Source organism: Cololabis saira, chromosome 1, assembly GCF_033807715.1.
Source record: "Cololabis saira isolate AMF1-May2022 chromosome 1, fColSai1.1, whole genome shotgun sequence".
In the NCBI taxonomy this organism is placed as follows: Eukaryota; Metazoa; Chordata; class Actinopteri; order Beloniformes; family Belonidae; genus Cololabis; species Cololabis saira.
The window spans coordinates 19,974,078-19,987,545 of NC_084587.1; the positions used below are offsets into that span (position 1 = coordinate 19,974,078).

Genomic DNA, 13,468 nt, shown 5'->3' on the forward strand with positions numbered 1-13,468 from the left:
CAAGTCAATATCCGTATAACGTTAATGATTATGTCATCAATTTGTTAAATGTGAAATGATAGGTCAGACTGGACAGAGGTAATGCTTACACCATATTTCTTTTTTATTAACCCAAACGTGAGAAACATTTTCTTGTCACATACAAAATATTTACGGCTGCAAGAAGAAATCAAATTGATTCAAATTAGGGCATCTCTTTAAGTTTTATAGAAAGCTCAGCCTGGGTATGAATCATAAAAATAGTGCAAGACATAAACAACATAACGTACAGTTTAAGGAGGCGACATTATTTCTGTGATAAACTTCTAAATTAAAAATTGTACCAACATTTTCTGAAGAATCTGACGGCCAAAAACAAATCTCAATTCTTTATCTTTACTTAGTGTTACAGTGATTACCATCTGTAGTGGCTGAATTAGTAAATGGCACTTTACACAGCCGAGACTGAGCCTTTATCAAAAATAAACAGAAAGATGCAGCAGGATTGATGCCATTTCATTATGTAGTATTTTAGGGTGTACTGACATTTTCCAAACACTTCTGGGGGGCGTCAGACGAAATGCCACTTGTCCACTGTGAAAAATTTAGAAAGATTTAGAATTACATAAGGTAGGGAAGTTAAAAACCATAAATTAATGAAAGTCAGCAATTGCTCACCTTCTGGAGACACAGGATTTGCATTGCCAAAAGCCGGCGCCTGGACGTATCAAATGGCCATCGTGTCAAATATCACACTATGTTAAATGAAGATTTATCTGTTGTTTTTGTGTTAAACTGCTTTGGAAATTCTTACCGATTGGACAACATCTCTGGCATCATCTGCACCGCATCTATGAGGGCTATCACAGCAAGAGAGGTTTTTGCTGGGCAAAAAAGTCGAAAAATTAGTGGTTTACATTCCACAGTCAACTGTAAAAGAAGGTCATACAGATACACGTTAGACAGGATTTATCTTGTTTAACTTACCATTCAATCCCTCCAGCATTGGTTTTCTTTTGCACAAGGGCCCTCCAGTGCTCGTGGGTGGAGTTGATAATTGAGAGTGCAAAGTCCTATCGGGGCAGAAGAGAAGAGTTTTGGCTTTGGAGTCATCAGTTTTTACCGATAAAACTCTAAACAACGAGATACTGACCTTGTCCTTGAATTGGCTGTTGAATCCAAACTCGTTTTCAGGCTTTCCATCAGGCACCTTATATTTCCTAAACCAGTCAACGGTGGCCTCTAAATGACCCGGTCGGGTCTTGCGGACATCCTCTATACCTGAAGGAGAAAAAAAAAGACAAAAGAATTAGGGGACCCATGAGCAGTTTGTCAATCTAGATATAAATCTTTTTTTTGTGCGTGTTTGTTTACATGGAGCACATATTATGACAGAAATGTTGCCTTGTCTTAATTTTGCAATTTTAGCAAATGTTTTCAGTAGTTTTTATTAAGAAATTGTGGAGAAAAAAAAATACAGGATACCAAAATAAACTATCTAAGCAGATAATGCACGTACGATAATTGATATAGGATAGCGGTTTCCAAATAAAACAACTAAAAGAGGGGTTTTATTTAACAATACATGTATAAAATACTAAGAAAAAGCCCAAATACCCCGCCCCAAAAACATGAAAATTTCCACTGTCCTTATCTTAACCTTGTATTTATAAGTCAAATACACTACAAACCAAATCTCAAGCAGCGGTAGCTGCTTTAATACTCGTCTCATCCAGTCAAGAGCAGATCTGACAGCTGTGAAGGCTGCTTCAAGATCTAATCCTGTCAAGATACGCATTACTTCTGATAGCGCTGCTGTTTTACTGTGTGCCGTTTCGCTTACACGTGACATTCTTGGCCACAACATGCAGATATAAACATGAATTCCCACGCAGATATAAATCATTCTTGAACAGAGTTTTTCAGGCTAGAGAATGAGAAGGGCTAATTCAAAATCATGATAATGGTTTGTGAAGGACTGGTGACCTTTCTAGGATGTACACTGCAAAAACCCATTTTCAAGAAAGTCATAAAGCCTTGTTTCAAGAAAATTAGAGGATATCTTTTGAAAATTTTGCTAGTTTAAAGAATTCTATTCTAGAAATTTTTTCTTACCCCATTAGCACAGAATTCTTGCTTAAAATAAGCAAAGTTTTGACTAGATTTATGGAATTTTATTTCTAGAGGTGCTGATTTTGCAGTGTACTCCTGCAAGTATTAACGGGGTATAGACAATGAATGAATGAATGAATGAATGAATGAATGAATGAATGAATGAATGAATGAATAATAACTTTTGATATAATTCTTTTAAAACACCCACTATTTAAGTTCTTGGCATCAGGGTCTTCAGCATTGATGGCGATGACCTTCCAGTCCATTTCTCCCTCGTCGATCATGGCCAAGATGCCGAGCACTTTAACTTGGATCACCTGGCCCGGGGAGCACACCTGAAGAAAAAAACAACAGATGACAAACTATCAGAAATACAATCCCCAAAGTGACATTTCTAAGGTGTCTGCAAGAAACATACTGCACCGATATGAAGCCCATATACTAACATGCAGCGGTATTACCTGGGTTCCGATGTCACAAACGTCAATCGGATCATTGTCACCGCAGCAGTTTGTGTCTTTATCTTCATGACCTGGGTCCTCCCACGTCTTGAATAAAGAACAGTTCAAAAGCATAAAGGATCTACATTTTCTGTAAAACACTTCACGCCTTCTTGACAAAATACACAATGAACAGACTCAGGAACAAAGACACCCACCTATGGTGTATAGCACTGAAAATGACTGCTTGAATTGAATAATTATTAACTAAAATGGACTTATTTGTGAGGTACTGACAAGGATAAAAATATGGCATGAATAATATGGAGATATGGGATGAAACGATTCAAAACAGAAACGTCATTTTTTTGTTGCAGGTATGTCCTCTTACGTCACAAAATGAAAACACATTTGAGTTATGGAGGTTTTCAATCAATATGAAATCAAACCTGTGTTGAAAATACCCCCCCGGGATCAAACGGTTACCTTACCTGTGGTAGTGCTCCGTAATTCCAAATGTAACCTTTATGGGGAAAAATGTTGGCAACATATCGCAGCTTTCCTTTCTTCATATCTTGTTTGATGGGATTCAGCGGTTCCTTTGTTGCAATCTGAAAAATAAAGAGATTAGGAAAGTGACTTAATCTAGAGCAGATTTTACAACATTTGCGGTACAGAAGAAAACACACTGGTTGAGGTACTGCTGTCACATCCATCTGGTACTGACTTTAGATAGTTGATTTAGCGTGTACATTTCTCTCATTTAAAGTGGCTGTAATATTTTAAAGTGGAATTTTCATACATGACATTTTGTTGCTGCATTAAAAGTTTAGGATTTAAATTGTAACCCCACTTTATTTTGCTTTTATAACACATACAAATGGATTAACTCTATGTTTGCATTAAGTGTTTATTAAGTGTTTTCTTCTTCTATACCAAAACTATGATGTATGTTCACTGTATCAGGGGACCCTATGTTGTAACCGCCGCCGTAGCCTGATGTGCACCTCCATACAAATGCGACTTTGCGTCACGTTGGCACGAACCACAACAAATGTCAGTGGGCATTGTGTCCTACAGTAATTCATTTTTGTCTGTCTGTGTTCGTTCACTGTTGCTTGTACTGACACCATCAAACACTAGGTGGCGGTGCAGGTTCATTCGTGCAGTGCAGAGCTTTAGGGCCAATCCCAATACACCCCCTACTTTCTACCACTAGCCCTAAAAATGAAGCCACAGGCGTAGGGCCCTTGTAATCTTCCCTAGGGATTGGGACACCACTCGTTACTTCACTGCGTGGTTTACGTTCGGGTACGTAAGCGACTGCGTAGTTACGTTTGGACATACGTCACACCATATCAGGAAGCCGACAGCTAAAAGCAAGCTAGAAGCTGTTTTAATTTCCGCTGTAGCGCTGTTAATATGCCACTTTATTAAGTTTTAATATTTTTTCAGGCGTAAAAGTAAAAGGCGTTAAGATCCCCAACCTGGGCTCAGTTTATCCAAATAACACCTGTTTTGATTCAGTCTGAAAATGATGACGTAAAGCATTCTGGGAAATTTTTCTAGCCCTCGGTAAGCTAGTGAGCATCTGAAAACCCGCGCTCTGAAGGGCTAGATTCATACCCCCTAGCCCTCGATATGTGCACTACCCCTAGATGAAAATTCCTCCGGAACTAAGACTGTCATTGCAGTTTTTCCACTAAAGGTTGGTTGCAAAAGCGAGTCAGTCTCCTTTGACTCCCATGATAAAATGTCCAACTTTAGAGCAGAAGTCTGGTTAAAAAATAACAAAAACGTTTTGGTATCAGTCGTTAGATTTCACGTCCATGACAACTCTAATGGGGGTGAATTTATTTGTTACACGCCAGGAGAGTTCATATCAAGTATTGAATCTAATTTTAATATGATTGATTGGCAGTCGGCTCAACCAGTGGCTAGCTGCCATCACTTCCTCATCTGTAATCATCATGCTACCGCACTTAGTGAAGCAACCACCTGTAAGAACAGCATCAGGTAAACGCAGCGGCCATTCTTGATTTCAACGTCTGGATATTTCGGCAGGGTTTGGCTTAAGGAGCTGGTAGCAAAGCTAACTTTGATTGACATATTGTGGGTGTTTCTGTGGCTTAGAAGCAACGTGGTTGTGCACCACACAAAGAAAAAGCTCAATGAAATTCATACATAAGGTACACCTGATTATAGGGCGCACTGCCAATTTTTTAGAAAAATTAAGGATTTTTGTGCCTTATAATGCCGAAAATAGGGTAATTATGGGACTCAACAGATAATGACTATTAGATCTAATTTACAAATAGAGATGGGACTGATCCAATCTGCTACAGATATTGGGTCCAAGATAAACTTAATTCACCGAATGGAATCAGAATGATACCACTGAAATAAATAAAATTCAATCCTTTATGTTTTTACTGTTGAAAAAGCCCTACTTGATATATTCTGTTCAGATGAAGTGTTGTTTGTAATTCTTTTGACGGGTTAGATTATGTAGATGTTTTTTTACAGTTGAAGTTTTATATCAAACATTTAATTCAAAAACATAAGACAAAAAGAACAAACAAACTTTGATATTGGAATAAGTATTGGATTTCTTTAAGGATTCTGATATTCTGATTTTTCAGGAGTATTTACTACAATTAAATCATGATTCTAAAAAAAGTGGTTTGGGGCATTTCTACAAACCAAACAACTGATAACAGAATAGATTCTAGAAAAATTAATAACACGACTATTAAATACATTTGACGTCACCAAATTGTACAATGTCAGGACTAGGATCCAAGCTACCCTCTGCTTTTTTTAAATTTTATTTGACAGTTGCATGTTTATTCCATCAGTTTCCAGATAGAAGAAAGTGAAAATACAGAAAAACCAGACTTAAGAATGCTGGATTTTTATGGTCCCTACGTGATTCTGCTGGCTCGGCAAATGCCCATCAAGGATCATAAAGGCACCAATACTTCAGAATATAAATGATAGCTGAATGAAACATGACAATACAATACGTGACAAACTTTAACACGCTATCACATGTCAAAAATGAAGTAGAAGAATCATCTTTATTCAATGATTTGAAAAACAGCCTTCACAAAGATTAATATTTTAGATTTGTATTTACCTCCATTTTAGCATTTGACCATCGAGGTACCTCCACCACCATGTTATAGAGCACCTGAAAGCAAACAAGACCGCCAGCAACAGCGTACACTGAAGTGGGCAATTTCAGCCAGAAAAAAAGACTTTTGAATTAAGCGATACCTCATTTTCATTCTTGAGCTTTTTAGCGGGCACGCCATTATCCTGTTAAGAGAAAAAAAAAAATGAATCTCTGCTTCAGAGATGCTTCTCTGTTTTAAAACTCTGTTGTGAAAGGGTGTTACCTGTTCGGACTCCACAACAAGTGGGATATCGTGGAATGGTGAAATGTATTTTCCTTCCAAGGTTTCTAGGAAGGAATAAGAAAAACATATTTGTCAATGAAAAACAAATATTATGAGAAATACTCTACTTTAGCATCCACAACAGAATGACAGACATCTAGGGACTATGGGTCATCTTCATAACCGTGTAGGGCACTAATCAGATTTCTGCATGTCTTTTGATCACATTCAAAAGTTTTCCTTGACACAGAACATTTTCTCAACATGAGCTGTACTTGCAGCAAAATGGCAATTTAATGTCAGCCCTGGCAGCAGCAGACCTATGTCAAATAGAAACCAACCAAGTCTCTGACTCACTAAATGTCATTCCTCTTTAAGTGCTGGTGTGAATTGGGTGAATAAAAACAAATCTAGAAATCTAAAACTTGCCTATTTTGGTAGTAGGGATCCAGGTCCATGACAGCAGAGGACAGGAACTCCAGAGGCAGCAGTTTGTGCGACCTTAGCTCTCGACTAAGAGGGACTCACTAACAAAAATGTTCACAGCTTACCATTTATTAATAAACCTGAGGTTGTTTTAGTGATTAAGGGGTCTTTAAAACCCATAGAAACATATAACTTTAAAGGGTTAAGGCTTTTAATATGATTTTATTTTAATTTATATATTTTTGCCCTTAATTTATGTGTTAATTTTGCATAGTTATACTTAATAATATGGGCATTGCTTCTTTTTTTTCGTTCGTTTTTGTTTTGTATTTGTTTTTTGTTATTACATGTATCTCTTCATTTGTTGTTATGTATTGGTTTGTTAAAATATCAAATACATGCACCATGTTGTTTTTTCAGAAAAGGGAAAAAAGAAATAAAAATTGATTAAAAAAAAACTTTAAAAGGGTTCTGCTTCTGCTTCTCTCCACCAGCTGAATTATAAAAATGAACCTCCATTTGGTTTTTCTCTAACAATAATAATAATAATAATAATAATAATAATAAACCACACTTGGGTGACACTTGTGACTTCTCCCATTATTTTAACATAAAGTATGTTTAAACTTTCCTAAAGTTGACATGAGCAGGGGTTTTTTGTGTGTGCGTGTGTGAAAAACGTGACTCCTGAAAAGAGGAAGCAGCACCACAACGTGGGGATGAAACACCTCTTCCTCTTCCTATAAACCAGTTCAATGCGCTCCAACTTCAGGTCTGGCACTTAGTTTAGATATTCAACTTAATTGGTTTAAAAGAAAAACGGAAGATGAAACAAAATGAGAGAGAACACAGACAAACACGCCCATTCAAAGCCTAAATTATGGTTCCGCGTTAAATCGACGCAGAGCCTACGCCGTATGGTACGCGGCGACGCGCTTCGTACGGTGTGCGTCTCCGCGTAACCTACGCCGTAGGCTCTTCGTTGCTGTTACGCGGAACCATAAATCAGCCTCAAGACAGCACTAAACAATTCAAAGGTCAAACGTCTACCTTTGATTACCTGGGTTTCACCAGTGAGACATTGGCCGGCTAGTAACATTTAAACCTTTAAATGTTGTACAGGACACACATAAACCCTGTCAGAATGGCGGGGGTTAACTTACTAAAATAAATGCGGTAGTCGGGAGAATTCGGCTGTCCTCTCTGCTCCGTTTGATAGTGCATCGTTTTTCTCAAGTAATACAGGTGAGGCAAAGTTGTTGCTTGTGTCACGACTTTATTAGCAGAAGCTGAATATGGAGTGAGAACTGTGTCCAGGCAGCGGAGCGCGGAGCGCCGCAGCAGAGAGCTCATTGTACAGTCTGGTGGAGTCGGTTCCTGCTTCCCATCCAGTCCTCCGTGCTTCCGGTCTATGACTTTCAAAATAAAAGTGTCGTCTAACTATACCTCTGAAAGCATATACGTATACTTAGGGGACCTATTATGAAATCTAATACCTATTTTAAACAGGCCTTGAATGTCTTAAAAACAAGCTTTTGATTGTTTTTGCTAAATTAATTATACATTCAGCCTATACAACCAGTGTTTCCCAACCCTGCTCGTCAAGGCCCACTGTCCTGCACGTTTTAGATGTTTCCCTTCATCATCACACCTGATTCTAATTAATGGTCCTAATTAGCTTGTCATCAAGGCCTGCACAATTCTGTTGATGACACAGCCACTTGTATCACAGTGTGCTGAAGCAGGGTAACATCTAAAACATGCAGGACAGTGGGCCTCGAGGACCAGGGTTGGGAAACACTGCTCTAAACCATCGGTGCGTCCGAAATGCCATACTAAACAGTATATACTAAAAAGTATACTTAAATTTGGCACACTTTTGAGTAAATATCAGTAGTGTGCATTAATTCGGACGTACTATTAAGACTGCACACATCACGTCAGGAAGTGACGTGTCACAGCAGCAGTAGCAGCACTCCGCTCTGCTCTTTCCCGTTTATTCTGGCTGAAATAAGATGACATTATATAATATTATTATATACAAATATTATAATATTAATATGATATAATAATATTATTATACTTAATATTATACTTATGACTATACGTATCGCTTAGCAACCAAACGCTGCTGCATTGCATTGTGGGAAGTTTCTGCTCGGCTAGTGTCCTCAATCCACACTCATAAAATTCTGTATGAGTATGGATAGAGCATACTATTGGGTACGTTCTAATGTTTCGGGCGCACTAAAAAATTTCGCATACTCATTTTGCATACTCATTAGGGTGGAAGTATGGGATTTCGGATGCAGCCCATGTTCCCATTCTCTAACCTCATTCTCTATGTGGGATTCTGAGTGGGCGGGGCTATGATAATGAGGCACTGTGCTGATTTGCTGCCTGAATGACGCGATACACCGCTACGAAAAAATGGCGAAAGCTCTGGCCGGCGGAGTTACACCGTGTCCTAACTGCATGCGATGGGAGCGAGCGTCAGCAGCAGCAAAATCAATTCCATTGCTTTATTTTCTATTGGATTGTTCTAACTGGCCGCGAGCGACACAGCGCGACGCGGCGCGCCGTTTTGAGCTGAACATTTGTTGGACGCCCAGCTTCTATTTTCTTCCTGTCGCTCGCGTTGAAAGCCGGTTGAAAGCGCTGTAGGAAACGGTCATGGATGAGGAACGGCTGGTCCAGTTAGTTGAAATGAGAAGTTATCTCTATGATACCTCCTCATTTCACTACAAAAACCTCAATAAAGTGGCAGCTGGCAGGATGGAGATGGACAGAGAGCGTCCGATGTCACGCAGTGCGACGCGATAGTCGGACGCTCGCATGCAGTTAGGACACGGTGTTTAGTTGTGGGCGTGGTTTGCATTTTGGTTACGTAACGAAAAGGAGCAGAATCTGAACGGCTCGTAGAAGCCCCATCACACTGGATGGCTCATCCGGGCGACTGTACAGACACTGCAGAATTTGAATAGAAGTTGCTTTCCTCTTTCTCTGAGTTGGAAGGCTGAGTGGAGACCACTTTATAAATGTTAAAGCAAGAGAAAACGTGTTTTTCATAATAGTTCCCCTCTAAAAAAATATTTAAGAAGTATTATACAGGATCTAAAATATGTGATAAGACAGTGACAGTGTCACTGAGGAAAACGACAGGAGGCAGAGCTGGAGGTAGCAGAGATGAAGATGCTGAGGTTCTCTATAGGAGTGACCAGACTGGATAGGATCAGGAATGAGAACATCAGAGGGACAGCACATGTTAGAGGCTTTGGAGATAAAGTCAGGGAGGCCAGACTGAGATGGTTCGGACATGTCCAGAGGAGAGATAGGGAATATATTGGCAGAAGGATGCTGAGTTTTGAACTGCCAGGCAGGAGGCCCAGAGGAGACCAAAGAGGAGTTTTATAGATATAGTGAAAGAGGACATGAAGGTAGTTGGGGTAAGAAAAGAGGATGCAGAAGACAGGCTCAGATGGAGGCAACTTATTCGCTGTGGCGACCCCTGAAGGGAAAAGCCGAAAGGAGAAGAAGATACAGGGAAGAACAGGAATAACACTCATGCACAAATGAGCATGAGTGTTATTAGAATATTTGATTAAAAGCTCATAAGTTTGACTTGAAGGGTACTTGTCAGGTTATGAATTGTAATTTTAGGACTTTTTCATTTCACAAGCAGCAATAATGGAGAAAGTATTTTACAATAAGTTGGGGATCGAAAGGACTGGAGAAGTTGAGGACTGATTTAGTTACATTTCAAATGGTGGAGGGATGCTAGAGCTAGTCAGAGGAAGCCTAAGAGCTAAATGACCAAAGAAATATCTATCTCCTAAAGGACAAGACAAAATACAGATGTTTGTATATCGTCACTCCCAACTTTTGAGCTATAACATTTCCAAAATATAAGCTAAAAGCTCCAGCATTACTGCAATTTGCTAGAATTGTAGTTTTAACACATGAATATGAGTAACTCTGTCATATCAGTATAAAATATGTTTGGAACTTGAATGAAAATCTGAGAGGTACTTTCTCAAAAAAACCAAACTAAATAAATTATAAAAATAAAAAATAAAAAACATTTTCAAAAATCAACTGAGCGCATTTCAACAATCTTTATTTATATGTAGATAAACAGCCCTATATAGTACTTTAAAACCATACTGTAACAGGCCCTTTGTAATACTACAAAAATTGGGTGACCTTTTTGAACCTGTAGTCAAAGAAAATGATGTCCCTTTTGTATATTGTTGTGGCTGTAGTTACAAGAAGACCGGTATGTTTTGGAAACAAGACGGTCCTCATGTTGGAGCCATAGCTTCCCTGTTATTGACTGTAGCTACCTTCCTGAACGAAAAGGCTATAATACACAATTAACCAACTTTTACTCTACAAATATGACCCTGGAACACTTTTTTCTATTTCCTTCTTACATTATGTTTTTATTTTGAAAAAAGATTTTTCACAGGAAGTCACTATTTTAAGGTTAACTTTGTACTTGTTTCCTGTGTAATAAGGAGCAGGTGCTTCATAGCCAATAGCTTTTTTTGTTTGGTTGTTTGTTACTGTGGCCTAGCTAACATTTATATTTGTCAGACAGCTTCCTTAAAACAATATTTCTTTACAATTTGTGATGGCTTTTTTATTTAATGACAAAAAAAACTTTACAGTTAAATTGAAAGGTTATGTTGGTAATCTAATTATGTCAACACCCATTCATGCAAGACTTCCCACTTTACTCATGCACACAGAGCTTCCACAGTGGGCTGTTCTATAAGTGGTGGAACTGCAGCTTTTCCCATCCATAACATTGTCACAAAGATACGACTTTCACAAAGGTTTCCTCATACATTTTCCTGTGGGGGTAATTTCCACAATGCGCCATAAGATCAAAGTCCGTAGTATTCATTATACCACCAACAAACACCCATCCCACTCACCCTGATGGGCCTGTTTTAGCGATTGTCTCTGTTCAAACAAAGGACCAACACACAGCCACTTCTGTGGTTTTTCGAAAAATAGTGTCACCAAAGAGCTTCATCTGCTGTCCACATTGTTCTTTTTGTTTGTTTTGCTTTTTCAGCCAACAGTTCAGTTTTCACGAGTGACATTGTAGTAGAAAATATTTATTGCTTTGAACCTGCTGAAAAGTAGTAGTTGGACTTTCATGCAATATCATTTCCACAACGATTTGAAGATGTGCACTGAGCTGCTGCAGCATTCCATTGAGGAATTGATCATTTTTTCAAAAAATGAAGGGAGAGTGTAAAAAAGAGAGAAGTGAGACAGGTGAAACATATAGCCAGCACCATGGACTGATAGACTGGAAACTACTTTTTTTAACTAGCGTGTCACTTGATTTGAAGCTAAAATCTCTTCTGTGGACCGAATACATTTTTTATGAATGTTTCAGTTCAATATCTTTTGATGTGTAAATTAATTTGAAATAACGTTCCTCTCTGTCTCAGCAGGTCAAATAAGCCACACCCTGAGTTACGAGATGCTCCATGAGCTCCCTCAGGGCAGAGCCACTATTACTGCTGTGCTTACAGATAACACTGTTTACTCTCCCACATGGTATGTGATTGTTCAATATGTTTTACCAGGTCCACTTGGTTACGTAATAATATTTCCATGTATCCTTGACAAACATTTAACTACGTAATGGAAGAAAATACATGCAGTGACTGTCTAGCCCCTGTTTGGTTTCCATGTGACTTACAATATTCACATTTCTAGGACTTCGAGGATTTCGAGGACAACACAACTATTACATGTATACCCTTTTCTCAATTTCAAATACCTTTTTTAAAATAAAATATTGTTCTTCACTTCTCTGTGTCTTGTGTAATTGTTTTTCTGTCCTGCTCTTAAAATGAAAAGTGTAGGCCCTTATTTCCACTTGCCTCTGTGTCTTTATGTTCTTGAATCCATCAATTTTGACGGGAAACCTTCATAATCTCTGATGTAGTTGCAAAACTGCTCCTTCCCTCTGGATTGGAGAGATCATATACGCTGCGTTAGCACAAGTAATACGTAGCGCAGCAACCTAGAAGGCTTTTGAAAAACAATATTCTTTCAGTTCTTTGACTTTGTAACGAAATGTAGCCTGTTTGTAAGAAACTAGAGAATAAGTTTCTCTCGTAGCAGCAATGAGTTGGTGTTAGCAGCTTTAGCATGGTTAGCATTGAGCCAACCCATCCATGAAGAACTGTACTTCTCCACGTTGAAAACTAAGGTGGTTTCTAAATATTTCATATGAACAGAGAGAGCAAATGGGCTTGAGGCATTTCTCACATATGCACACATACGGAACTTCATATCCGACCAAGTGGGAACAGAAAACAAAAACATGCTCTCACTGGTGATTCTTTAGCGTGGGCAGACGGAATGCTTGCATCCCTGAATGTAGTATTTGCTCAGCTTCTCCACTTAATTGTCTGTTATTCAGTTTCCCTTCCCACAAATCTCTGTTTGTTTGTTTGTTTTTTCAATTGAAGAAAGAAAATAGAGAAGTTTGAAAGTGCTTTAGATTTTTATTTTATCACCCACAATTTCCATACTTTTCTTATTAGCAGGTCTGCTGGACCAGAGCAACATATAGAAATGGGACTTCCCCATCCCACGGGAGGATGGGTAGAAACCTGCCTATGAGCAGAAACAAACAAAATGTTCCAACCTGCTTGCTCAGTGCAGTGAGGTAGGCAGCAGGTTGGTAACATGTATCCTATAGGGGATCCCAGGTATTTGTTAGCGCCTTAGCTTCTCTGGGTTGGCGGAGCAAAATGTGTGAAAGTAGAGGCATAAAAAGGCAAACTGTGATCATTACTAAGCAGGCAACACGAGAGAGTCACATGTTAAGTAACACTGCAGATTTATCAGGGGGTGCCAGGGAGATCATCACTTGAAACATTAATGAGTGCGGTCCATAGACAATAACCCAATCAGCTTCCCAGAGGTGTTGGATGGCTGTAGACGTACATTTCTGCTCACGGGGAGGTGCATGAGTGGCTGCATGGTTGGTTGATGACCAACTTGTTTAGCAGGTAGATGCATGCTACGCATTGAATCAAAGCATTTTTCTTTTATGTTGTTTATTTATTCACA

The 13,468-nt window shown here is 38.8% G+C and overlaps 1 protein-coding gene across 1 annotated transcript; it reads right to left on the bottom strand.

Moving 5' to 3' along the window:
* Nucleotides 1–79: 79 nt before the first annotated feature.
* On the bottom strand, nt 80–7,747 carry ppa2 (inorganic pyrophosphatase 2). The gene is made up of 12 exons (XM_061717311.1): nt 7,525–7,747; nt 5,936–6,000; nt 5,814–5,855; nt 5,674–5,727; nt 3,026–3,145; nt 2,556–2,642; nt 2,303–2,429; nt 1,133–1,260; nt 967–1,052; nt 794–863; nt 658–697; nt 80–573 (listed from the first exon to the last, which is right to left on the bottom strand). Exons 1-12 carry the CDS (start codon nt 7,712–7,714, stop codon nt 551–553), a joined length of 1,032 nt encoding a protein of 343 aa, XP_061573295.1. The 5' UTR covers nt 7,715–7,747; the 3' UTR covers nt 80–550.
* Nucleotides 7,748–13,468: the final 5,721 nt, after the last annotated feature.